At 54.8% G+C, this 25,189-nt stretch overlaps 2 protein-coding genes across 3 annotated transcripts in view; one reads left to right on the forward strand and one right to left on the reverse strand.

The window, feature by feature from the left end:
- Nucleotides 1-7,859, forward strand: part of RIN3 (Ras and Rab interactor 3) — a 131,412-nt gene extending 123,553 nt beyond the window's left edge. Inside the window, exons 10-11 of the mRNA XM_021099628.1 lie at nt 3,323-3,486; nt 6,728-7,859. Of these exons, the coding sequence (XP_020955287.1) occupies nt 3,323-3,486; nt 6,728-7,048 (485 nt within the window). The 3' untranslated portion in view covers nt 7,049-7,859. The remainder of the gene's footprint in view (nt 1-3,322; nt 3,487-6,727) is intronic.
- Nucleotides 17,528-25,189, reverse strand: part of LGMN (legumain) — a 33,880-nt gene continuing 26,218 nt past the window's right edge. For both annotated transcript variants that reach the window (XM_005656451.2, XM_001927082.7), the window contains exons 11-14: nt 23,669-23,869; nt 20,195-20,365; nt 18,355-18,422; nt 17,528-18,080 (exon numbers count right to left, since the gene is read on the reverse strand). In XM_005656451.2, coding sequence (XP_005656508.1) covers nt 18,038-18,080; nt 18,355-18,422; nt 20,195-20,365; nt 23,669-23,869 — 483 coding nt within the window. In that variant the 3' untranslated portion in view covers nt 17,528-18,037. The remainder of the gene's footprint in view (nt 18,081-18,354; nt 18,423-20,194; nt 20,366-23,668; nt 23,870-25,189) is intronic.

A 25,189-nucleotide genomic window follows, 5' to 3' on the forward strand; every position in this document is an offset into this window, starting at 1 on the left:
TCAAAGCTGCCTGAGCACCCTTCGGCCTGTTCCTTTCCACACACGGGCAGGAAGAGCCTCTGCCCCACCCCTGCCCCATGGGGGATTTGTAAGGAATCCTCCAGGCGCTGGCTGGAAGGAAAGATGGCAGAGCAGAGCCCCATATGCCTCTCCCAGAAGCCCTGTCCCCGCCCAGGGCAGCTCTGAGGGCCCTGCTGCACACCAGGGGACCAGCTGGGTGGCGCGGGTACCTCGCTGCCCCTCTCTCTGTCCCTACTCCCAGAGCCAAGGTGCAAGGTCACAGCACCGGGACAGCCCGACCTCACAAGTGTTGGACTCCAGCAGCAGGATGATTGGGGGTTTCCAGCATGGGCAGGGGCTTCCACCCACGTCTGCCAGCCAGTAGACCTCCATCTAGACGTATCTAGGTCCAAGAGTAGGAGGACAGAGCACCAGAGGAATGGGGTCTGTGTCCCCCAGTTTCGCCCTCCTGACTTCGCTGCACCAAAGCCTCTGAGGTGCAGTGAAAAGAGGGGCGTGTCTGGAGGGGGAGGGGAGGGAGAGGCCCGGCTCCCGCTGGCTGGTCCCCACCCCTGATACCCTGCAGAGTCAGAGATGCCGGGACGGGGGCAGGCCCCCAGGGAGTCCCCACTCTTGAGAACTTCAGTTGCTGCACCCTGAGAGGAGAACGAAGCCAGGGTGGAGGAAAAAAGAGCAGCAGTTCGAGGCTGGATTTGGGTCCCAGGTCTGCCTCTGATTGGCTGGAAACCTTGGGCAAGTCACTTAACCTTTCCGGCTTGGGAAGGGGATTGGCTGAACCTCTCTGGCTTGACATTGGGCTAGATTGGGGATTTTTCAGACAGTCTGGGCGCTTTAGCCTTCTGCAGAGGCAGCCGGGTGCAGGATGAGAGGTGCCTTCTTGTGGTTCACAGTCTGTGTGCACAAACAGATCCGCAGTCAACAAAAAGCCTGCCAGCCGGATTCTGCACACAGTAGACCTTCGTGTTCCTTCATCTGGTTTCACGTGCTGTCATTTGGCAAAGACCAGGGATGGAGCCCACCTCCCTGTAGCAGCCTTCTGGCAAGTGAGAGATGAGGGACCTTCTGTGAGAAGTAGAGAGGACCTGAACACGAGGCTGATGGAACCCTGGCCCCTTTCTAGCCTCTCTCAGCAGCTCCCCTCCCTCTAGGCAGTTATGGAGCAGATGGGAGATCCAGGCAGCTGCTGGGCACCTAGCTGGAGCCAGCTCAAAATCCAAACTTCCCCCAGAGGCATCCTCAGGGACTCCTTTACTCACACCCCCTCTGCACGCTGGCAGACAGCTGGCCATGCTGGACGAATAATATCTTAATAGAGGCAATGAGCTTTTCCCATCAATGCAGGGGAGAGCACGCCCAAGGCTGACAAACTCACAGTGGGAGGAGTTGCCTGCCATCTAGTGGTGATGTGAGAAACTGCAGGGCCCCAAGTCCAAGGGAAGTGGGCTGGGAGGGCCAGGAGGCTCGCAAAAAGCAGGGCTTGAAGCAGGCAGGAGTGGGCCGGCAGGGTTTAGGAGTTCCTCCCCTTTGCCCAAGAGGGTGGTGACCCTCCAGAGGGTCACCTAATCCCCATGCGCCACTCAGTTCCTGAACACTGCACCTAATGGGCATTCATCTCATCTACTTTTCACCACATTAAGGAATTCGCAGCTGAGGAAATGGGAGCAGAGTGGACACTGACGCACCTGCGAGCACAGGCTGTCTGCCGAAGGCAGAGACCTGGGCCCTTCTCTGTGACTGCAAACTCCCAGTCTGCATGCTACCCTCAGCTCCTCCCTTCCCAGCCAGGGGGCAGCATCACAATGAGAAACAGGACCAGGAAAGAATGCAGCTAAAGAACAGGGCCTCTTGGCCAGCAAGGGCTGCAGGCACCAGGAGCAGCTTCCTGGCAACACAGGCTCTGAGCTGGGCTGGAAAGGAGACACGTGAGTGGTCTACTGGCCCTTCTCTGATAAGGGACACCAAGCTTTCCATGCTGCCCTGGACATACCTACTTCCAAACCACGTCTCCTTCCCACACTGCTATGAAAGGGTGAGTGATCCTGTGGCCATAAACCACTTTATCTTATCCCCCCAACCCTGGCCAGGGTGTGACTCTTTCCACATCAGTAGTAAAATTTGTAGGAATATGTAGGCAGCCTCATCCAGTATAGCTGTTAGGAATGCTTCAGGCTGCAGATAACTCACTATGTAACAGTGGTTTAAATCAGAATCAGGTTTGTGTCTTACATCAGGAAGTCATGGGGCGGGAGTTCCTGTCGTGGCACCCGTGAAAACAAATCTGACTAGGAACCATGAGGTTGCGGATTCGATCCCTGCCTCTCTCAGTGGTTTAAGGATCCAGCATTCCCGTGAGCTGTGGTGAAGGTCGCAGACGTGGCTCAGATCTGGTGTTGCTGTGGCTGTAGCCTGATAAGACCCCTAATCTGGGAACCTCCATATGCCGTCGGTGTGGCCCTAAAAGAGCAGCAAAAAAAAGAAGAGGTAGTTAAGGAGGGTTAATAGACGCAAACTATTGCCTTTGGAATGGATGAGCAATGAGATCCTGCTGTATAGCACTGGGAACTATATCTAGTCACTTGTGATGGAGTGTGATGCAGGGTAATGTGAGAAGAATGTTAAGTGTGTGTGTGTGTGTGTGTGTGTGTGTGAGAGAGAGAGAGAGAGAGAGAGAGACTGGGTCACTTTGCTGTACAGTAGAAAATTGCAAGAACCCTGTAAACCAACTGTAATGGAAAAAATAAAAATCATTAAAAAGAAAAAAGAAGTCATGGGGGGAGCTCCTTTGTGGTGCAGTGGAAACAAATCGGACTAGTATTCACGAGGATGCAGGTTCGACCCCTGGCCTCGCTCATTGGGTGGAGGATCCGGCGTTGCTGTGAGCTGTGGTGTAGGTCGCAGAGGCGGCTGGGATCCCGTGTTACTGCGGCTGTGATGAAAGCCAGCGGCTGTAGCTCGGATTCCACCCCTAGCCTGGGAACGTGCATGTGCTGCAGGTGCGGCCCTAAAAAGCAAATAAATAAATAAATAAAAATAAGCAAGAGTTCCCTCCCTCACAGGAGCCAATGACAAGTTTTGAGTAGGGCCGTACAGCTCAGGACTGGACCTGACGAAGTTTGTGAGGCTGCGGTGGGCACAGGCTGGTGCTACCCCGGGACCGCGCCGCGGGTGCCACGGGGCAGCGGTGGTGGGCGGGGCTTGGGGAGGTGGGCGGGGCGGGCCTAGCGGGGAAGAGCACCGCCCTCCCTTGCGGGTGGGCAGAGGCGATCCTGGCTCAACCTCCACGTCCTTGCCCTTTTGGCAGGTTCCTACTACCTGACCACCACCTACGGGGCCCTGGAGCACATCAAGAACTACGACAAGATCTCGGTGACCCGACAGCTGAGCGTGGAGGTGCAGGACTCCATCCATCGCTGGGAGCGCCGGCGCACGCTCAACAAGGCCCGGGCCTCGCGCTCCTCCGTGCAGGTGAGGCCGGGGACCGAGGGTGGGAGGGGGCCGGCGGGACCCTGCCCCAAGACCACCACGACTGCCTGCCGGCTCAGCAGCCTGACACCAACCGGCTGCTCTGGCCAGCCAGCCCTGCCCCCAGGGGAGCTCTGAGGGGTCCAGGTGGCAGGCAGAGGCGCCAGCCCAGGCCTGCCAGTGTGTGCCCAGGCCAGAGCCCAGTTGGAGGTGGAAGTTAAAGAGATTTAAAAAAGTATCAGCAGGCTGTAGTGTTTGCAGTTGGGTGGAAGTGACAGAGATAGAAGGATTGAGACTTTTACCCATCATTCCTTGGCACCCACTAGGTGGAGCAGGCTGTTAGGGCTGATGATGGGAACAGAAGCCCTCGAGCTGATCTGCAGCCTTGCCCCTGGACAAATGCAGCCGCTATCAAAGGATGCTCTGCCCCTAGCTGCCCCCTCCAATCCAGCCAGCCATCCTTCCCCACTTCTCTCTACAAACTCAGGATCCAAGCCACTGGCGGCCAGACTTCTGGCTCCTCCCTGACTCCCATTATCCCCCCACCCCCAGGCTGCATCACTTCAGCCACCCCTCACTCCCGGAACTTGCCAAGCTCAACTCCCTCCCGTAAGCCTTTGTTGGTGCTGATCCATCTCCATTTTCACTGGCTGCCACTGCTTTCCAACAGCCCCTCCTCTGAGAAGCCCTCCCTGACACCCTCCACCTGCGCCCCCCCCCCTTCCCCAGGGCCTGGGTTAGATGCCTCCTCTGTGATTCCTGCTGCAGCTCTGCGCATTGCAACACATATACACTGAATTGTAACCATCTGTGTATGAAGCTGTCACCCTGAGAGAGCAGGGCCCATGGCTCACAAGTTTCATGGCCCCAGAGTCTGGGACCAAGGGGGACTGGGGTGTATGCAGAATGGAGGGAATTAAGACAGTGAGCCAGGCTGCAGTTCAGAGCTGTAAATAGCTATAGAGTCTCACTTTCCTGGCACCCAGGGCACACTGGACCTGAACCCCACTCCAGGCTTGCCAGTTGGCTCTTCTTTAACCAGCAGAGACCCTGCCTAGGAGGCAAATGGCTCAAGATATGGACCCAGCTCTCCGCTAGCTTGCTGTGTGACCCTAAGCAGTGTTTTACCCTCTCTAGGGCTCAGTTTCCATCAGAACAGGGGGTCGTGAGCCAATGGAGCTCTGCCTTGCCAGTACTTGCTCTAGGCTGCCAAGCTAATGTCCCCCCTCCTGTAATCAATGGTGTCTTGATAATGTTTAGTAACTGGTCCTCTGGGGGCAGGGCAGAAGCTCTGATTTTCGCTTCTGCTGATTTTCATGATACACATACTCCCACCGTGGCCAGTTTCAAACTACGAACTTGGCATCACTGAACTTGGAGTTGGGAAGAGATGTACACAATTGGTTTTCTCAAGCTGGTGGGAGCCAGCATGAGTCAGCAAGAGCCAGCTCCAGCACCCCACCACTCTCCACCGCCTCCTGGGACACCTGTCCCTCCACCAACACTTTGTGTATGTGTGTGTGTTTTAGGGCCGCGCCTGTGGCATGTAGAGGTTCCCAGGCTAGAGGGCAAACTGGAGCTAGAGCTTCAGGCCTGTACCACAGTCACAGCAATGGGGGATCCAAGCCACATTTGCAGCCTACGTCACAGCTCACGGCAACGCCAGATCCCTAGCCCACTGAGGGAGGCCAGGGATCGAACCTGCATCCTCATGGATACTAGTTGGATTCATTTCCGCTGCACCACAATGGGAACGCCCCCTCCCCCCTCCACCGACTCTCGCAATATGGACGCTCTTGGTCCAAGCCTGACCTAGGCATTACTTCTTGCTTCTGCCAGGTGGATTCCCAGTGCTGAGCCAGGCGGTGCATTAGTGCCTCCCACTGGGAAGGCAAAGCTCAGAAAGATGCTTGGGATGAGCGCTGTTTATGGCGTCTGGCGAGGGTGCCACCCTCTGCCCCCTCCCGCTGCCTCCTCTGCACCCCACACCCTAAATCCCTCCCTTGGGAATGAAAGCCCAGAGCCTGACAGTCATCAGCAGGTGTAAAGGGCCCTTGGAAGGCCTACTGGGGGACAAGGAGCGCACAGGCAGCCTCTGACACCCAAGGAGGAAAGGAATGATCCCAGTGAATCTTGACACAGCCTGGCGCTTCCCACTGGCCACTCTGTAGCCGTAATTATCACCACCCTGAAGTGCTCATCCTCAGGTTCATCACGAGACGGCTGTGATGCTACCATCCTTCCACAAGGGGGCAGCCCTGCACACACTGCCTCCCCGCCCACAGGGTGCTTGGGCAGAAGGGGACTCTTTCAGGCTCTGAACTAGGTTTATGTGCTTCCTCACAGCCGCAGTGTAAGGACTGGTGTTATCGCCAGTTCACAGCTGAGGAAATGGAGGCTCGGTGAGGTCAAGGTTACACAGTGACTGGGAGCAGATTCAATGCCAGCCAGGGACTCCTCCCGCCTTCTCTGGTGGAGCAAGGTGTGCGTGTGCCGGTGTGTGCGCATGCTCCCACCGCCAGCTTGGCAGGCGTCGCCTCACCCTTGCCCACCCAGCACAAGAGCTGCAGCCTCTCCACCTGTCCTAAAGCCCGCATCCTTCAGGCTCAGCCTCCCCAACCCCCTTCCACCAAGGCTTCTCCCGCCCTTCTCTGCTTGCCCAAACCTCCCTCCCCGGAACATCCCGGGAAACTGGCCGAGGCCGACAGGGAAGGGCTGGGAGAAGCCACCCCCCACCCCCCCAGGCTCTTCCAGCCCTAAGGGCTGAACTGTTCCTCCGTGGGGTTCTGGGGGTGGGTCTGCACCTCTGACCTTACTTCCACTGCCCTGCGGGCCCAGCGTAGCAACTGGGAGGCAAGGGGATTCAGGGAGCAAGACCTGAGGAAGTGGGTGACGGATGAATAAATGACGGCGAGCCCGTGGACTGGCCACCAGGGAGCGCGCTCACTGCCAAGACCCAAAGCCAACCACCTCTCACACAGTGATAGGCCCCATCGAGAAGTGAGGCTCAGAGAGGGAAAGGCCTTGCCTGAGGTCACACAGCAGGGTCAGCCGCAGGCGCCCCGACTGCCAGCCTCACAAACCCCTCCTGCCATCCATCCCCACCCCCAGAGAGGACAAGGGCTTGACCAAAGCCATGCAGCTCCTCATCCCTGTCAAGCTCCCAACCTTGGAGTGGGGGTGATGAGACCAGATGCCACTTGACCCTGCTGGTGACCCACGCCCCCTCCCTCTCGCCCCGCAGGATTTCATCTGCGTGTCATACCTGGAGCCCGAGCAGCAGTCGCGGACGCTGGCGTCGCGGGCGGACACGCAGGCCGACGCGCTGTGCGCTCAGTGCGCCGAGAAGTTCGAGGTGGTGCAGCCGCAGGACCACCGGCTCTTCGTGCTGGTGGACGGGCGCTGCTTCCAGCTGGCGGACGATGCACTGCCGCACCGGATCAAGGGCTACCTGCTGCGGAGCGAGCCCAAGCGCGACTTCCACTTCGTGTACCGGCCCCTGGACGGCGGCGGGGGCAGCGGGGGCCCGCCGTGCCTCGTGGTGCGGGAGCCCAACTTCCTGTGAAGCGGGCCTGGGCCCCTCCAAAGGCAGTATTCACTCATCTCTGGCCCCATCCTCACCCCCACACTCACACTCAGCTGCACACACACACACACACACACACACACTCCCATCAGGGATGTCCACACGTCATACATGCTTGCAATGCACTGAGCGTGCCTAGGCCAAGACGGCAGGACAGTTGTGAAGACGTGACCAGCGGTGTCCAGCGTGCTTCCTGAAGGCGGTCCGAGCCCTGAGAGGCCGGGTTCCTCATGAGACAGAAAGGGAAACCCAGGCTCACAGAGACAGATGGGACTCTCCAGCCCTCGCAGCAAGCAGAGCCCAAGCCTGGCTCTGGTTCACACAGCCCTTGGGGGGGGCGGGCCTCGACCTCCGCATCCCCGTCCCCTGCCCCCTGCCGCAGGCCCACCCAATCTTCTGTCTTTCCTGGGGGGCTTCCTTCCCCCAGGACTGCCCTGCAGGGGAGTGGCCTGGCCACAGCTGTCCCCACCCCAGGATGGAGCTGCGCTGTTTGGACCTGCTCATCATCTCAGGAGCTTCTCAGGGTGTAAGAGGAGACAGGCCCCCCCACCCTGCAGCAGAGCCTGCCCTCGGCTATCAAGCGCCCGCAGTCCCGCCGCAGCTCCTGAGCCCCTCCAGAAGCAGCCAGACATACACCGGGACCTCCCAGTGAGGCCAGCTCCATGGCTCCGTGGATGTGTCCAGCCTCCGCCCCAGGGGACATGGACGGGGCCCTTTCCTTGGTGGGCACCCCAGGACTGTGGCGACACGCACTGTGGGGAGTGTTTAATAAAAGCCCTTTTGAAGATGGCATCTCCTTTTCTCAAGGGGCTAGAGCGTTGCTCAGCCTGCCAGGCCCCCCATTAATAGCCCGACTCTCCTTCCAGGTGGGGTACAGAAGAGCCCCTTCTTTCCACCACGGGCTCCATCTGCTGACAGAATCTGCAGATGCTCTCAGCTCTCAGGGCCCTGGTCCTGTCTGCCCTTCGACCGGGTTATTTCCTGCCTCCCCACCCTCCGTGGTTGCCATCATTCCTGCCTCTGCTACCCATCCCAGGAATACCATCCCTAGAGTCTTTGCCCGGTCAAACTCCTATTTATCCTTCAAAGCCCATCTCCTCCAGGAAGGCTTCTCCAACTTCCTAGGCTGGCCAGATAGTCCTTGTCCCCGTGCCCAGCACCCGGGGCTCGTCTCTCTCATAAGAGCTAGCTTATCAAATTGTATTTGTCGGTGGATACGTCTACTTTCTCCATCGGATTTGGACCAGTCTGCATGGATCAAACATACGTGTTTGTTGAGTGCCTGTTAAATGTCAGCACGCTTCTGGGCCCTGGGAAACAGCGAAGAGCAAAGCAAAATTCCCCCGGAACCCAGGTGTGAATGGCAATGCCCCCAAGGGCAGGCTGACTAGACATAACCTGGACTATACCCCTGGGCAGCAAGCAGCTCATGCAGCCGGTCAACAAACACCTGTCAGACTCTGGCTCCAGGCCAGTCCTGCATGAGATGCAGGGATTGCTCTAGGATGCAGCCACCAGCCAGGCCTGGAGGACTTTCCAGGCTGGAGGTCAGTATAAGAGACATGAGAAAGCAGGCAGATATCCAGGAGCTGAGGGTAGCCAGCCACGATCCTAGCTTGCCTTCCCCCCGCCCCCCACCGCCATGTATCACCTGATGCAGACATTGTCCCCTTTCTGAGCACCAGTGATCCCTGCAGCCCTGAACTGAGCTGGCTCTGCAACCTCGTGCCCACTGCCTCCCGCTAGGCCTGAGGCTAGTGGGAAAGGTCAGAGGGGCATCCGATTAACCAGGCACCCTCCTGCCCCAGCACAGGTGCCCAAACCTGGGGCGGGTGGAAATTTAGAGGGTGGATTGGACACCAATCCAGCCCTGAGGTTTTTATGTCCAGCCCCCAGGTGGGGGGCAGTGTGCAGAGCCAGCCAGTAAGCCGGACCGGCTTGTGCATGGGTGAGTGAGCGTGCGTGCCAGCCTCACTCTCCTAAGGCCAGGGCTAAGGTCCATCAGCAGGAGAGACCCGAGGGTGAGGGGGTGGGGCTGCCCAGAGCCCCATTATCTGGATGCTTCTGCCCCCAGGGAGGTGTGAGGGCCTGAGCCAAGGCCCGGAAACAGGGTCTTACGTGGGCTGAGCCCTCATGGGCGCCTGGCGCTGGTTAGCAGCTCCCCTTGCGTGATTTTATTTCATTTGAACAGCGGCCCCTTGAGGGAGGTATTTATGGATGAGGACTCGGAGACTCAAAGAAAGGAAGAGAATTAGACTGCGTAGACCGCCTTAGCAAAATACCACAGACTGGGCAGCTTAAACAGCAGAAATGTATTTTCTCACCATTCCGGAGGGTGCAAGTCGCAGATGAGGCCTGGTTTCCCCGGGGCTTGCAGACGCTGCCTTCCTGCCGTGTTCTCACACAGCCCCTGCTCTGGGCCCTTCTCTTCTGAGAAGGACGCGGGTCCTGTTGGATGAGGGCCCAGCCACGTGACCTCATTGTACCTTAAGGAATTCTCCAAATACAGTCATTGTCTGAGATGTCAGGGGTTAGAGTTTCAACACATGAACTTTGAGGGGACACAGTTCAGCTCATAACAGAGGGTGACGTGCCCAAGATCGCAAAGCTGGTGAGAGGCCAAAGGGAAATTTGAGCTCAGGGCTGACCTACCCCAAATTCAGAGCTCTCTTTCTACCCCGAGCAGCCTTCCAAGGTCAAAAACCAAAAAGTCAGATGAGCCTGCCTGCCAGGCCCCCTCTGGATGAACTTGCCCGAGACGGCCGGCCGTGGTGAGCATGGCAGGGCTGACCTGACCAACCCAAAGGCCCAAGAGCCAAGTGAACCAGCCTGGCTTCTCCATAGGCCCCAAGCGAGGGGTCAGTGTCTCTAAAGGTGACGGGGCCACAGGCTGTGACATAGGATAAGGGCTCGTCTGTGTCTCCTTCCCGGCATTTGTCCCCTCTCCCCTTGTCCTGCTGGCTCCCTTCTGCCCTCTGCCTTTGGCGCCATCTCCCCCCACCCCCCGCCCGAGGCTGGGCCGGGGCCAGCAGTGCTGGGAGATGCCACCAGGGCTTCTGTAGAGACCAGGGCATGCCCAGGGCCTGCTGCTCCCTGGTCCCCAGCTGGATGCAAGGTCCTGGCCATCACGAGACATTTCTCAAACCAGCCCAGCAGATGCCTGGCCTCACGGCACCTTAGTATGTTGTATCCAACTCGCCCTAGTTATGAGCTCATTGGGGCGGGGGGGGGAGGCGGTTAAGGGACAGATCTGCAGGGGAGGTGGGCAGAGAAGAGCAGAGGCCCTGAGAGGGACAGAGAGAGGAGGGAGGGTCCTCTGGTTGTGCTGGAGACACCCTCCCTTCCCCCCACCCACGGACCAGGCTGTCATCCCCATTTGGGGGCCCAGGCTGTGGCTGGCAGGCCGGGTGAAGGTTTGCAGATGGGCGGCTGTGAATGCACTCAGCTGGCTGCAATCCAGGGACCGGCTGATCCTTTGCAGGGGCGTCTGGGCAGGGCAGCAGCTGGGGCAGGAACCAGGCCCTCCCTTCCAGGAAGGTCACGTGGAGCAGGGCTTTGGAGAGAAAAAAGCTGACCCAAGGCAGCTGCTTGCCTTCCTCGACTGTCACGCTATTTGCTGGAAGACAGCGCTATCCCAGGACCGCCTTCCAGGAATCGGCTCTCTACAGAACTCATCCAAAAGGGAGCTCTGAGCTCTGGCTTCCAAGTCGGAAACGTGCTCAGCAGGAGGGTGGGGAGACCAGCAACTGGCAGTCAGGAGACCTGGGCTCCAGGGAAGCTGCGCGCCTTCGTCTCTCCCATCTTCAAAGAAGAAGGCTTATGTCCCGATTTCCCAGGCTTGTTGCTGGGATCACACACACTCCTGGGTGAGGGCAGGTAGGCAAAGCCTCAGGTGCTTTGGAAAAGGGAAGTAAATTCGGGGCTATCACCTAAGGGCTGGGAGGTCAGTCACTGCCAGGGGATAAGTGGGGGTGAAATCCAGTTTGAGGAGTTCCCATGCTGGCACAGCAGAAACGAATCCGACTAGGAACCATGAGGTTGTGGGTTCGATCCCTGGCCTCGCTCAGTGAGTTAAGGATACAGCGTTGTCGTGTGATGTGGTGTAAGTCACAGACACAGCTTGGATCTGGCGTGCCTGTGGCTGTGGCATAGGCCAGCAGCTGTAGCTTCGATTGAACCCCTAGCCTGGGAAACTCCATACGACACGGGTGTGGCCCTAAAAAGCAAAAGGGAAAGAAAAAAAGAAATTAAGTTTGGGCTCCACTTGTCAAGGCCTGCACCTTGGCACGGGACACTTCTTCCGCCTGAAGGCATCGTATGGTCCTGCAGGGGGCCCATGTGGCCTTAAACCTGGAGGCCACCGAGCCAGGCACATATTTTCCATTTAATGTGATCAGTGTGAGGACAGCAGCCAGCAGGGGGCGTTCTGGGGGCCTTGGGAGCAGAGAGGACACACCCCACCGCAACCCCCACCCCCACCCCCATCCCAAGGGAGCCGAGGGCCCCCTGCAGACAGGGCTGCCTGATTGGGGTCTGGAAGGAGAACGAGTGGCCAGGAGCAGGGCAGAGAGGAAGAGCCCCTGAAGGTTGCTGGAATCTTCCACGGATCTCTTGCCGGTCTGGTGAAGACTCCTCAGGTGTTTTGATTCCAGGCTGTCTTGCCTTGGAGGATAAAGATAATGTCTCCCTCCTGGGAAGAAGGCAGATTTTTTTGTTTTTTCCTGATGAAGATAATAATGACACTCACCTTAGAAGACCATGTCTGCTCCCGGGGCAAATGTTAGACACGTTTGCTCGCAGCCTTTTTCCACAGCTCGTGGTATCTCGGCCTGACCCACACCCCAGGCACACAGCATCCACCAGGGCCCCCCTCTGCATCCCCCACAGGGTGCTCCGCAGGCAGGGGAGTCCAAGCATATATGAAGCCTGTGCATCTGGGTGCTGGAAGTAGGCAGTCCTGTGTCTTTTCTTTTCTTTTTTTCTTTTTTTTTTTTTTTTGTCTTTTGTCCTTTTAGGGCTACACCTGTGGCATATGGATGTCCCCAGGCTGGGGGTCTCATCGGAGCTGTAGCTGCCAGCCTACACCACAGCTCACAGCAACACTAGATCCTTAACCCATGGAGCGAGGCCAAGGATCGAACACACAACCTCATGGTTCTTAGTTGAATTCGTTTCTGCTGCGCCACGACGGGAACTCTTTTTTTTTTTTAAATGAAACATTAGTGGCCAGCTTTTATTCTGAAGCATTTATATATATATATATAATGATTTTTATTTTTTCCCATTATAGCTGGTTTACAGTGTTCTGTCAATTTTCTACTCTACAGCAGGGTGACCCAGTCACACATACAGGTAGCAATCCTGTGTCTTTATCCAGGAGTCTCATATCTCCTGCCAGCACCTGTGAAACTGTGGTGGTGACTTTGTTTGCATGCAAGAGGGGGAAATTCTTTGACTCTCGACAGTTTTTGTTTCTTCTTTTTCCATCCTCACCTGCAGCATATGGAGGTTCCCAGGCTAGGGGTGGAATCAGAGCCGTGGCTGCCGGCCTATACCACAGCCACAGCCGTACCAGATCCGAGACATGTCTGAGACCTACACTGCACCTCGAGGCAACGTCAGATCCTTAACCCAATGAGCAAGGCCAGGGATCAAACAAACCCACATCCTCACGGAGACTAGGTTTCGTCCTTAAGCCACTGAGCCGCAGTGGGAACTCTCTCTTGACAGTTTTGGACCAGGAAGATGAAAGAAAGGGACAAAGACAGAAAAATGAAATAGGAGCGTGCTGAATGCAGTCACTGTGCATTTCCAGGTTGCTTGTTCTGGGTTATTTGCACATAAAGCCTGAAACAGAGTACTGGTGGGGGCGGGGGCGGGGAGACCAAAGGGGCAGCCAGCAGGCCCTGAATGGCCCTGCCTGGCAGCACAGGGAGTCTGGAAATTCTCCACCACGTAGAACAGGATTGGGGGGTGGGGGGGCTGGAGGCTGTAACGAGCGCTCGGCAGTCAGACTGTTGTCTTGAATTACCATGTCTCAGGGACAGAAACCAGAGTTGCCTGAAGAAACAGCTGATTGCAGCTCCGGACAGGAAATGTGGAGCAAAACATCAGAGACACCAGAGAGGAAGGAAGCTATGGAAGTTTTTAGGGTCACGTGGAAAGGGCTGGGGCGTCCACCTGGAAGATTCCATCAGCCAAAACCAGACAAGCCGAACTTTAATACAGACGGGCAATGGCGTTCCCGTCGTGGTGCAATGGAAACGAATCTGACTGACCAGTATCCATGAGGATGTGGGTTTGACCCCTGGCCTTGCTCAGTGAGTTAAGGATCCAGCGTCGGTTGCAGACACCACTAGGATCTGGCGTTGCCGTGGCTGTGGGGTAGGCCGGCGGCTACACCTCCGATTCGACCCTTCCCCTGGGAACTTCCATATGCCATAGGTGCGGCCCTAAAGACCAAAAAAAGGAGTTCCCGTCGTGGCGCAGTGGTTAACGAATTCGACTAGGAACCATGAGGTTGCGGGTTCGGTCCCTGCCCTTGCTCAGTGGGTTAACGATCCGGCGTTGCCGTGAGCTGTGGTGTAGGTGGCAGACGCGGCTCGGATCCTGCGTTGCTGTGGCTCTGGTGTAGGCTGGTGGCTACAGCTCTGATTCAACCCCTAGCCTGGGAACCTCCATATGCCGCGGGAGCGGCCGAAGAAATGGCAAAAAGACAAAAAAATAAATAAATAAATAAAGACCAAAAAAAAAAAAATACAGATGTGTAATGGATTGAAACCCATTAGTCATGGAAAAATCCTCTGGATACAGCTGCTGACTTGTAAGAGACCCCAGTGACAGAAACCCATGCCCACCAGTAGCTTGCAGATGCCATCAGCAGGTCCAGCCTGAGAAACTCCTCCTGTCAACAGCCTGGACTCTGCAACAGAAATTGGAAGGGAGAAAAGAAAAAAAGATGAGGAGGAAACCTGTAGCCTAAGGGAGACGAAAAGACAGGACCGTTTTCTAAGTGGGCAAGTGTCTAGGGTTACACACTTGGTTTTTCTTTTTGTTTTGTTTTTATTTTTGTTTTGGTTTTGGTCACCCCTTAGCATATGGGGTTTTGGGCTAGGGATCCGATCCGAGCAGCAGTTGCGCCCTATGCCACAGCTGCATCCATGTCAGATCTTTAACCCACTGTGTCTTGCTGGGGCTGGAACCTGCATCCCAGCACTGCAGAGATGCTATGCATCCTGTTATGCCCCCCATCCTGTGGCGCCACAGCAGGAACTCCTCGGGATGCACACTTAGGATAAGACCGCAAAGAACGTGGAGTTCCCGTTGTGACGCAGCGAAACAAATCCAACTAGTATCTGTGAAGACATAGGTTCGGTCCCTGGCCTCGATCAGTGGGTCAGAGATCAGGCGTTGCCGGAACTGCAGTGTAGGTCACAGACATGGCTAGGATCTCGTTTTACTGTGGCTGTGATGTAGGCTGGCAGCTGTAGCTCTGATTCAACCCCTAGCCAGGGAAATTCCACATGCCACTGGTGTGGCCCAAAAAAGCCAAAAAAAAAAAAAAAAACAAAAAACCCCAACCCCAAAAAACCCCCCAAAGAACACACCAGAGCGATTACTTTTGGGGGGCGGGGGTGGGGTGCTGTGATTGGAACGCAGCACAAACAGGCGGGGGCTGCCAGGGTGGCTGGTGTGATGGATATAAGTAGGTGGAAAAAATGCCGGTCCAAGTGTGACACACATAGAAAGGCCACCCTTACCAGAATTCTAATAGAAAATGGCTTAATAGGAGGGGTGGAAAGCCACTCTGTGGGGGTCCTACTGACCGTAGGAAAACAAGTCCAGGCAGTGAGACGTGTGCAACTGTCAATCATCTGAGAAGTGAACAAGCCGCTTGCGACCTTTAGAACCACATTCAAGTGTCTGCACTTGTTAAACAGTTTAGTATATTTCTGCTGCACAGAGAGGACAAATAACGAGGCAGGATCACCACGATAGTTGACAGTTCTAGAAGAGAGTTCCGTTTTTAGCATCTGACTCTTGAGGTCTTTTAAGAGATTCCTTTAAAAAATTCTTTTCAGGAGTTCCTGTCATGGCGCAGTGGTTAACGAATCCGACTAGGAATCTTGAGGCTGCAGGTTCGATCCCTGCCCTTGCTCAGTGGGTTATGGATCCGATGTTGCCGTGAGCTGTGGTGTCGGTTGCAGACTAGGCTTGGATCCCGAGTTGCTGTGGCTCTGGCATAGGCCGGTGGCTACAGCTCCGATTAGACCCCCTAGACCTGGGAACCTCCATATGCCGCGGGAGCGGCCCAAGAAATGGCAAAAAGACCAAAAAAAAAAAAAAATTCTTTTCAGCATTTACATATGTTTGAACATCAGCTGGCCCTCAGGGTTGCCCATTCTAGAGCTTTAGTGATACACACACACACACACACCATAAGCTCCCCCCAGATCTGTAGGACAGTGAGAGTTCTTTATCCTGGCTGTGGTAGGACAACCTCACAGAGAAAGGATAATCTGATTAAAGGTGGGTTTATTAGAGGAATTCCTGGTGTCTCAGTGAGTTAAGGATCCAGCGTTGTCACTGCTGTGTGAGCAGGTTCCATTCCTGGCCCAGGAACTTCCACATGCCCTGGGTGTGGCCAAAAATAAAGACGGACCCATTAGACACAGAATTTTGTCAAAGACATAACCCTTTTTGCCAGTATCTCAATTTCCAATCTGTACCTCACTTTGAAGGTGTCAATTGCTGCTAATTAAGACAGGTTTCACTGCAAAGTCAGGTGGACCCAAGTGTCATTGTCTGGTGTTGCTTTTTTGCTTTCTATTTAAAGTCATCTAGTTATAGGGACTTTTTTTTTTTTCTCCCACAGCTACACCTGCGGCATATGGAAGTTCCTGGACTAGGGGTCACATCAGAGCTGCAGCTGCCAGCCTACGCTGCAGCTTAACCCACTGAGGGAAGCCAGGGATTGAACCCACATCCTCAAGAGACACGATGCTGAATTCTTAACCCACTGAGCCATGACAGGAACGCCTAGAGGGCGTATTTTTAAAACATTACTGAAATATAATTAGCAAACCACATAATTCCATCTGATGTGTGCCAGGCAATGGCTTTCTATACAGTCGGGTAGGGCAGCCATCACCACGATCGGTTTCCGAACATTTCCAGCCCCATCAGCTGCCTCTCCTCCCATCTCCCTCTCCCCATCACCAGTTCCGGGAACCACTCATCTCCTTTCTGTTTCTCTGGAGCAGCTTATTCTAGACATTAGACACAGATGGAGCCATATGATGCATGGTCTCGCATGTCTGCCTCTTCCCCTGGCCAAACGCTGGCGCTCTATCAGTGCTTTATCCATCTTGTTGCCACACAATATCCCACTGCATGGGCAGGGAGAATTCTTTTTTTTTTTTTTGACTGGGCCAGCGGCATGTAGGCGATCCCAGGCCAGGGATCGAACCTGTGCCACAACAGGGACCCTCACCACAGTACTGACAATACAAGGTCCTTAACCTGATGAGCCACTAGGAAACTCCAAGTTAATGTTACTTGTATTTCTTCTCCTTTTTCAGGCACATCCACGGCATATGGAGTTCCCAGACCAGGGATCGAATCCAAGCCTCGTCTGCAACCTACACCACAGCTGCGGCACTGTCAGATCCTTAACCTACTGCCCGAGGATCAAACCAGCAACACCAGAGATAGGTCAATCATTAACCCACTGCGCCACAGCGGGTGCTCCATTAGTGTTACTTTTAAACAAATCTTTCAGGAGTTCCCCTCCTGGCTCAGCAGAAACAAATCCAACTAGCATCCATGAGGAGGCGGGTTCAATCCCTGGCCTCACTCAGCGGGTTAAGGATCCTGCGTTGCCATAAACTGTGGTGTAGGTTGCAGACTCAGCTCAGATCCTGCATTGTGGGCTGGCAACTGTAGCTCTGATTTGACCTAGCCTGGGAACCTCCATATGCCACAGGGTAGGGCCATAAAAAGCAAAAAACAAAAACAAAAGAACCATCTTTCACAAACCCGTGGTGAGTACCTCCCCACACGCACTGGGCGGAGGGAAGCAGGGTGAGACGGGCAGCCTCTGCCCTCAGAGAAGCTCAGAAAACCCGTGTGTGGTATCAGAGCAGACCCTGACATGTGCTGGAAAAGAACCGAAGAAACTGCAAATGCCAATGGCCAGAGACAGGGGACTTTGCTGGGTGGGAGAGGAGGAAGCCAAGGAAGACACGGTACTTTCAGATCCACCTTGAGATCCATCTGTCACCTGGGGGGAAGGGCGCTCTGGGCATGGGGCAGGGCAGGGAGCAAAGGCACAGAGGCTGAAGAGTCTGGGGAGTGAGGGGAGCAGGAAGTGGCAGGTGGGGAGGGGTGGCGGGGCTAGGAGACAGACAGATGGGGGGTGGGTCAGGAGGGACCAGGAGCAAAGTTGGGGACCTGAAATTAATACTCAGTTATAAATCTTTATTTTTTAGATGTGTCTGTTATTGCAAAATAAAATACAAAAGCAATCAAAAATGATACTATTTTCTAAAAATAGTTTTCCATTTGGGGGTTTATGCTCCTCTTCAATAAAATCACTGTGAAGATTTAAGAGGTTCTGGCTTCAAATTCCACAGAACAAAGACTCTCACTGGCTCCAGAAGCCCCAGTGAACTTCTCGCTCCTTACAAGGTTTGGGCAAAAAACCCTCTTCAAAAGCAAATGAACCAAGCTCAGCACAGAACTTTGCCGCTCAGATCTGGGTTTTCCAGGGGATCACAGGCGACCTGTAAGAGCTGCCGAGGTCGGAAAAGACAGCCGGGCTCCGGAGAGGCCTGACCGCATCCCCAGGAGCGCCTGCAGGCGCCGGGCGAGCTGCCCTCTGGCTCCACGTCTTCGGTCTCCAATCAGCACACATTCTAAGGGACGGCGGCATTCACATTTGGAAAAGCGTCAGGCGGGGGCTCGGTGTCAGTAGTAACCAAGGCACACCTTGTCCATGGACAATTTTATGCTGCGAGAAACGGAAAGAAGAAGTTGGTGACCCTGAGATTGGTCAGCCCTGAAGCCATGAAGACAAACAGAACCCAACATGGAACAGAACGTCATGCGGGAAGGACCTGCCCGACGATGAGCCCGGGGACACGCATCGATTTGGAAGCCCTCCCCGGCCAGAGGCGGCAGCCGGCAGAAGCGAACGGCCCACGTGCAGGAAAGGACAGCAGCGCCGCCTGCGGCCCTCCGCTTTCAGGAGGCCTCGGACCCTTCCCCTGCAGGTGCTGGCTCACCTGGCAATCGGATACGAGTTTTCACAAAGGTTGGCCAGCACGTACAAATGTCTCAGAGCATATTCATACTAGAAGAAGACAAAACCAAAAGACAATCAAATATCACCATTTCAGCACACACACACAGAGTCAAATCCCACCCTGGGAAAATGCGAAGCATCTAGACCAGTGGTGCTTGATCTTATCGGGTCAGGGGTCCCCTCCCCACCTTTGGAAAATCTGTTGAGATTTCCGGACCATCTCCCAAGGAAGAGCACGTGTGCAGGGGCTCTGCAGGCTCCTACAGCGCCTGCCCAGGACTCCTGGGGGAGAAGCCCCCCCCCCATTAGTGAGGACCTCCCCCGGCAGCCTGGCTCTTGGTTCTGGGACACCCTGGCGAGTGAATGCTGAACCAGATGACAACCGATAAGACCAAAACAACTAGGGATGTTTATCCTGAAAAACACTTCAAGGGAATCTGAGAATTCTCAAGAGAAGAAAGAAGAGATTTCCTTGATATGATTCCAGAGGGCAAAAAAGTAACACCGGAGGGTAACATATATTAAATAAATGGGAATTTTTAAATTATTAAGTAAAGAAAATGCTTTGTTAAATAAATGAGAAATCGAAGAGAGAGGAGTTCCCACTGTAGCTCAGCACTGTAACAAACCCAACTAGTATCCATGAGGACACAGGTTTGATCCCTGGCCTCACTCAGTGGGTTAAAGATCTGGCGTTGCCATGTGCTGTGGTGTAGGTCGCAGATGCAGCCTGGATCCTGCATTGCTGTGGCTGTGGTGTAGGCCAGCAGCTATGGCTCAGATTCGACTCCTAGCCTGGGAACCTCCATATGCCATGGGTACAGCCCTAAAAAGCAAAAAAAAAAAAAAAAAAAAATTAAAAAACAAATAATGAATAAAGGAGAGCTACCTCCACGTGCCCTGCCCTCCACCTTTGGAAGCATCTAGGGTGACCGCGGTCTGCACACTACAACCCAGAGAGAACTTTCTGCATCGATGATACCATTCCGTACCATTCTCAATTCAGCAGCCACTAACTACATGGGGCTACTCCCCAGAAAGAAACTTTTTACAGCTGCACTTGTGGCATCAAAATTCCCAGGCCAGGGGCTGAACCAGAGCTGCAGCTGCAGCCTCTGCCATAGCCACAGGAACACCAGATCTGAGCCACATCTGTCATCTATGTCATAGATTGTGGCAACGCTGAATCCTTAACCCACTGAGTCCAGGGATCAAATCCTCATCCACAGAGACATCAGGTCCTTAACCTGCGGAGCCACAACGGAAACTCCCAAGAAAACTTTTTCGGTACCTTCCACCCCTGACATTCTGCAATGTGTACAAACCAGGTACTTTTTTCTCCCCCCTGGGTCAGGGTCTGACTTAATAAACCTGGGGAAGAGGTCAGAAGAGGCCCAAAGGGGAGAAACCTGTGTGGCTGGTGTGACGGGGAGGAGCAAGGGACGGGGGCCTGGCGGGGACAGCACAGCGTGGAGAGAAGAAACTCCCCCTCAAAAGCCAACCAAAATGGGAGCTGAATCATCTCTGAGTGGGAAGCTCCCCCATCCACTGGGACAACTCAGAGCATCTGGCGCCAAGACTTAAGGTCAGTGAATTTGGGGCCACCTTCTTCCTCTCCCATCCCCACTCACGGCCTCTGGAGGCGCCTGTGGTTTCCTTAGCCTGGATGGAACCTTCTACAAGGCAATGCGTCTGATGTGATTCCCAGTGGACAATAATCATTCGGATTTGGGGTTTAAGATGCAGAGACGGAGAGGCCAAGCTGGTGGGCCCAGGGAAGGCGGGGTGCGGAGGCCGGCGGCCTGGGGGCCTGGGCTTACCGTGGGGGAGTGCCAGTTGAAGCAGTGTGTGCGGAAGTGCAATACGGCCTCCTGGTAGCACTCGTGCGCCGTGAGCGGGTCTCTCTGGGACAGGAGCCTGTCCACCTCAGCGTCGGACCCCACGGTCAAGGAGACGATTTTGCGCACGGACTTCTCGATGACGTTCCTGGCCTGGGAAGAGACACGGCTGTGCCAGACGTCCCTGACTTAATGCAGCCTCTTTGGAGCCCTGGACCCGTTCCCAGTTTCTTTCACACAGCGCCCCACCCCGTACGCTAACAGATGCTGACAGATGTAGGCGTCCTGCAGCAAAAGAGGTGCATTCGAGGCATCTTTTTTTTTTTTTTGGCCAGGACCACAGCAGGAGGAAATTCCTGGACCAGGGATCGAACCTGTGCCACAGCAGCAACCAGAGCCACAGCAGTGACTATGCCGGATCCTTAACCAGCTGCATCACAAGGGAACTCCAAGCAAGGCTTCTGTTCCAGCTAGAAACCTTGGAAAACACCTTGCCTTTCAGGGCTCTTCCGGCGTGACAAAGACACTGAAGTCTACCTGAAGAGCAGGCATGGCCCAGTGTGAGGAAAGAGGGGGGTGCGTAGGAACTGCACCCCAAAGCAGCCTGTCTGTCTAAGCAGCGCTGTGCGCTCACAGGGACCTTTGCTTGTTCTGGAAACCATCGAAGGCTTCAAAGGACACCAAAAGGAGAGTTCCTGTCGTGGTGCAGTGGTTAACGAATCCGACTAGGAACCATGAGGTTGCAGGTTAGGTCCCTGCCCTTGCTCAGTGGGTTAACAATCCGGCGTTGCCGTGAGCTGTGGTGTAGGTTGCAGACGTGGCTCGGATCCCGCGTTGCTGTGGCTCTGGCCTAGGCCGACAGCTACAGCTCCGATTTGACCCCTAGCCTGGTAACCTCCATATGCCGCGGGAGCGGCCCAAGAAATGGCGAAAAAAAAAAAAAAAAAAGGACACCAAAAGGGGCATCATGTTCTTCCCATCAGATAATGCAAACCAGCGCCACATGGAGGGATCTGCTTCTGTGTGTCGTCTACACTGACCAAAGCGTACAACGAGCCCAACCCCCCACCCCCTGCCAGGGTTCCTTTCATTCCTGTCTGGATGCGCCCTGCCCACCGTGTTAGGCCAGCCGTTCTCAATAGGTGGTCCGGGACCACGGGGGTCCCCCAGACCCCTAGGGGCTCCATAAGGTCCTCTCTTTCCCAACCAGGCATCCATGGGAGGCAGCGCTCTCTTCACACACTTCAGCCAGAACCGCAGAGCCCCACAGAAGGAATGCAGACACGGGTGCAAGGATCCCGCTGTCTTCAGCGCGCTGGGCGGCAAGCAGGTGTGCAAAAATGTCATGTCATGCCCCTCTGCTCTCCCCAGTTGTTTTCGCTTTAGCAAATGATGGTTTTTCACAAAACCATATATCAACACAAAATGGGTCTATTATTTTTTTCTTTTTTTTTTAATTGAAATAAAAAATTTTTAATGAACATGAACATTCGGTGCTACTTTTCTAGATTTGGTACCTGCAAGGAAGCCTTTATTATGTTTTTCTAAAGGAGTTAATATCTTAAAAAAGCTCCGGTCAGTGCTAATACAGTAAACATCGATACAGCCACATAAACAAAAGCTCTTTGGGATCAATAATGTGAAAGGTGTAAAGAGTCCAAGAGGAGAAAGTCAGAGGACTCCTGCGCTACATGCCGACGCCAGCAGAAGAGTACGGCCTGGTGAGGAGTTCCCTTCGTCGCTCCTCAGCCAACAAACCCAACTAGGAACCAAGCGCATATGGGTTCGATCCCTGGCCTTGCTCAGTGGGTTAAGGATCCGGCATTGCCACGAGCTGTGGTGTGGGTGGCAGATGCAGCTCGGATCTAGCGTTGCTGTGGCTGTGGTGTAGGCTGGCAGCTGTAGCTCTGATTCAACCCCTGGCCTGGGAACCTCCATATGCCGCAGGTACAACCCTAAAAATAGCAAAAAAAAAAAAAAGTACAGCCTGGTTACTACACCACATATGGGGCACTATCAGGAGTATTAGTTATACGACTTAAGAGCGATCACAGATTTTTTTTTTTTTTGGCCATGCCCACAGCATGTGGATGTTCCCAGGCCAGGGACTGAACTTGCACCCCAGCAGTGACCCAAGCCAGATCCTTAAACTGATGAGCCACCAGTGAACTCCAAGATCACACAGACTTTTTTTTTCTTAGAAAATTCAGGCCAGGAGTTCCTGCTGTGGTATAGTGGGTTAAGAATCCCACCGCAAAAAAAAAAAAAAAAAGAATTTGACTGCAGCCAGTGGCTCAGGTTGCTGCAGAGGTGCAGGTTCCATCCCTGGCCCAGTACAGTGAGTGGGTTAAAGGATTAGGCATTGCTGCAGGTGTGGTGTAGGTCACAGCTGTGGCTCAGAGTCAGTCCCTGGCCCAGGAACTTCGCTATGCTGCTGGTGTGGCCATTTAAAAAAAAAAAAAAAAGAAAACGTCATTTCAGGCCAGATACCAGCACGTCAATCCCTGAGCTGTGCTGCTGAAGGGGACAGAGTCGACGCAGCTCGCTTTGTTGGAAAGACAGTAAATCTCTGCCCGGCATCTCGTAAGTACAGGCCTGGTGGTTCTAGTCTCACAGCTAGAATTTGAAAAGAAATTTGGCCAGTTCCAAACAAATGGATGTCAAACACACCGAGTCATCACAAGAGACTGCTCAAGCGTTTCAGGAAGAATCTGGGGCTGTGACTATGATATCCTAAAGCAGCAGAAACGTTCTGTGGATTGGATTTTTTTTTTCTTCAAAAAATGGATTCGCTAATAACTCACTAAACAGCAAAATAAAAATGTCAAGCAAGCAACTACGTATAAAAGAAGAAACACCCGGAGTTCCCGTCGTGGTTCTGTGGTTAACGAATCCGACTAAGAACCATGGGGCTGCGGGCTCAATCCCTGGCCTCGCTCAGTGGGTTAAGGATCTAGCACTGCTGTGGGCTGTGGTGTAGGTCACAGACACAGCTCAGATCCTGCGTTACTGTGGCTGTGGCATAGGCCAGCGGCTACAGCTCCGATTAGACCCAGCCTGGGAACCTCCATATGCCGTGGGTACAGCCCTAGAGAAATACAAAAAAAAAAAAAAAAAAAAAAGAAGAAGAATTAGAAACGGCCGTGTGCCATGGCTTCTTAGCAGGGGACAAGGAAGGGAGAGACAGGCCCCTTTCCTATGCTCCCTGCCTCCAAGAGGTCCAGGCTAGTTTACTGACAAAGAGGGATGCCTACACTGCCCTGCCCACTCGTGTCCATTTCACAGTGAGCAAAGACGCTGGTTCCTTTCCCATATATGCCCGTGTGGCCAGAGGAGGGTGACCTCAGAGCTCTGTCACCTGGCTGCCACCAGCATGGAATAACGGGCAGGAGGCGGCAGAGATGGCTTGAGCGCGGTGCCCGGCGAGGCTGGGAGCTGCGCCTCGCCGCCACTTACCTGCAGATGCCTGTCGATCTCCGCGACAAGACGCCTGGACTCCTGCAGATCGTTGGTGCGCGTCAGTTTCCTTTTCATGATGGTGAGCGGCACCTCGGGGCTTGGAGTGAGGTCGAGGTGCTGGACTGGGGGCAGGGAGATGGGAGAGCTGGCTTTGTGTTTCAGACCCTGAAACTGCACCAACTTCATGGCAGAGATGGACTAGGAGAGAGAGAGAGAGAGAGTCACTCGGAGTGCGACGAGCAGATGTGCCAAGGGACCCTGGTCCTGGAATTCACAGCTCCCTCACGTGGTTTGGGGACCACTGAGGGGGCATAAGGACACCCTGAAAGCAAGCGCTCGCCTCTCAGCAGCGGGCAGGGCAACGCCTTTGAGTGCCTGAAACCCATCAATGACCAACTCTGAAGATGCCCGGCGCCCTTGGCAGAACTGCTACCCAGTCACGCCGAGCTTGGACCAGAGTCGTTTCAGCCAGCGGTGGCCCTAGGCTGTGCTCACTGCCCCCATGCTCACCCTCTTACCCCCTAGGGACAAGCAGGAGGACAGCGCAGAGCATCTGAACAGGTTAGAGCCGAGGTCTGGTCCACTGAGGTGGGCAGAGCTAAAGCCGGGGGGAGCGGGAGCCGACTTGGCATCAGGGCCTAACAAGCGGGCCCAGCCCCCCGGCTCTATTTGCCCACAGAAGTCACTGCAGACAGGATCCCGATGAGAGGGGAAAAAAAATGCTGCAGGCATTCATGTTCCTAAACCAAGCAACGCTAATTTATAAACAGTTCTAAAACAAAAAATAAAATAGACACCCACATATACAGAAATGTAATGTTTACAAAAGATCCTTCGTATCTCAACCAAGAGCAGGAATGATGGATGCTGCGGAAACTGGAAAGAGGACAGAAAGCCCAGGGCAGAACTGCTGTGGCCGGGGACCTTCTCCCTCCAATCCCCCCAAAGCCAGGGCCACCTGTGACCCTGCCTCTCCTGAGTCACCTTTCCCCAGCCTCCTCTCTGCTCCGCCCCGCCCCGGACCACTCCCCACCGCCCCCCAAAAGCCGGACCAGGCCCACGGCCCCCCAAAAGCCGGACCAGACCCATGGCCCCCGGAGTGCACGTCACACAGCCTGTGACTGCCCTGAGGGCTCAAAGCCCTTCCAGACCACACCCTGCCCGTCAAGCTCCGAAGACAACAGCTGGACTGACTGGCTCACACGTTCTTCTAGAAGGCTAATGCCTGGATCAGAGATCTCAGCTGGCGAGCTCGCAGATGGTGCTAGGCCGCTTGGGGGACGGTGTGGGGTCATAAGGACTAGGACGGGGACCCCGCACCGATCACCTCCTCTGCCCATCCCAAGGGCTATAGCCGCAGGGGTGGTCCCTACGGCCCAAGCCTCCAGCGACTACCTGCTGCGACCTCTGGCTGGACAGCCCTGATGGACTGAGCGACTGTACCAGCTGTCCCTTCTGAACACAAATGCAGGGGAGAAAAGCCTCGAATTTGTAGCCAAAAAGTCAAGTAACACTCTG

This window comes from Sus scrofa, chromosome 7, assembly GCF_000003025.6.
Source record: "Sus scrofa isolate TJ Tabasco breed Duroc chromosome 7, Sscrofa11.1, whole genome shotgun sequence".
Classification (NCBI taxonomy): domain Eukaryota; kingdom Metazoa; phylum Chordata; class Mammalia; order Artiodactyla; family Suidae; genus Sus; species Sus scrofa.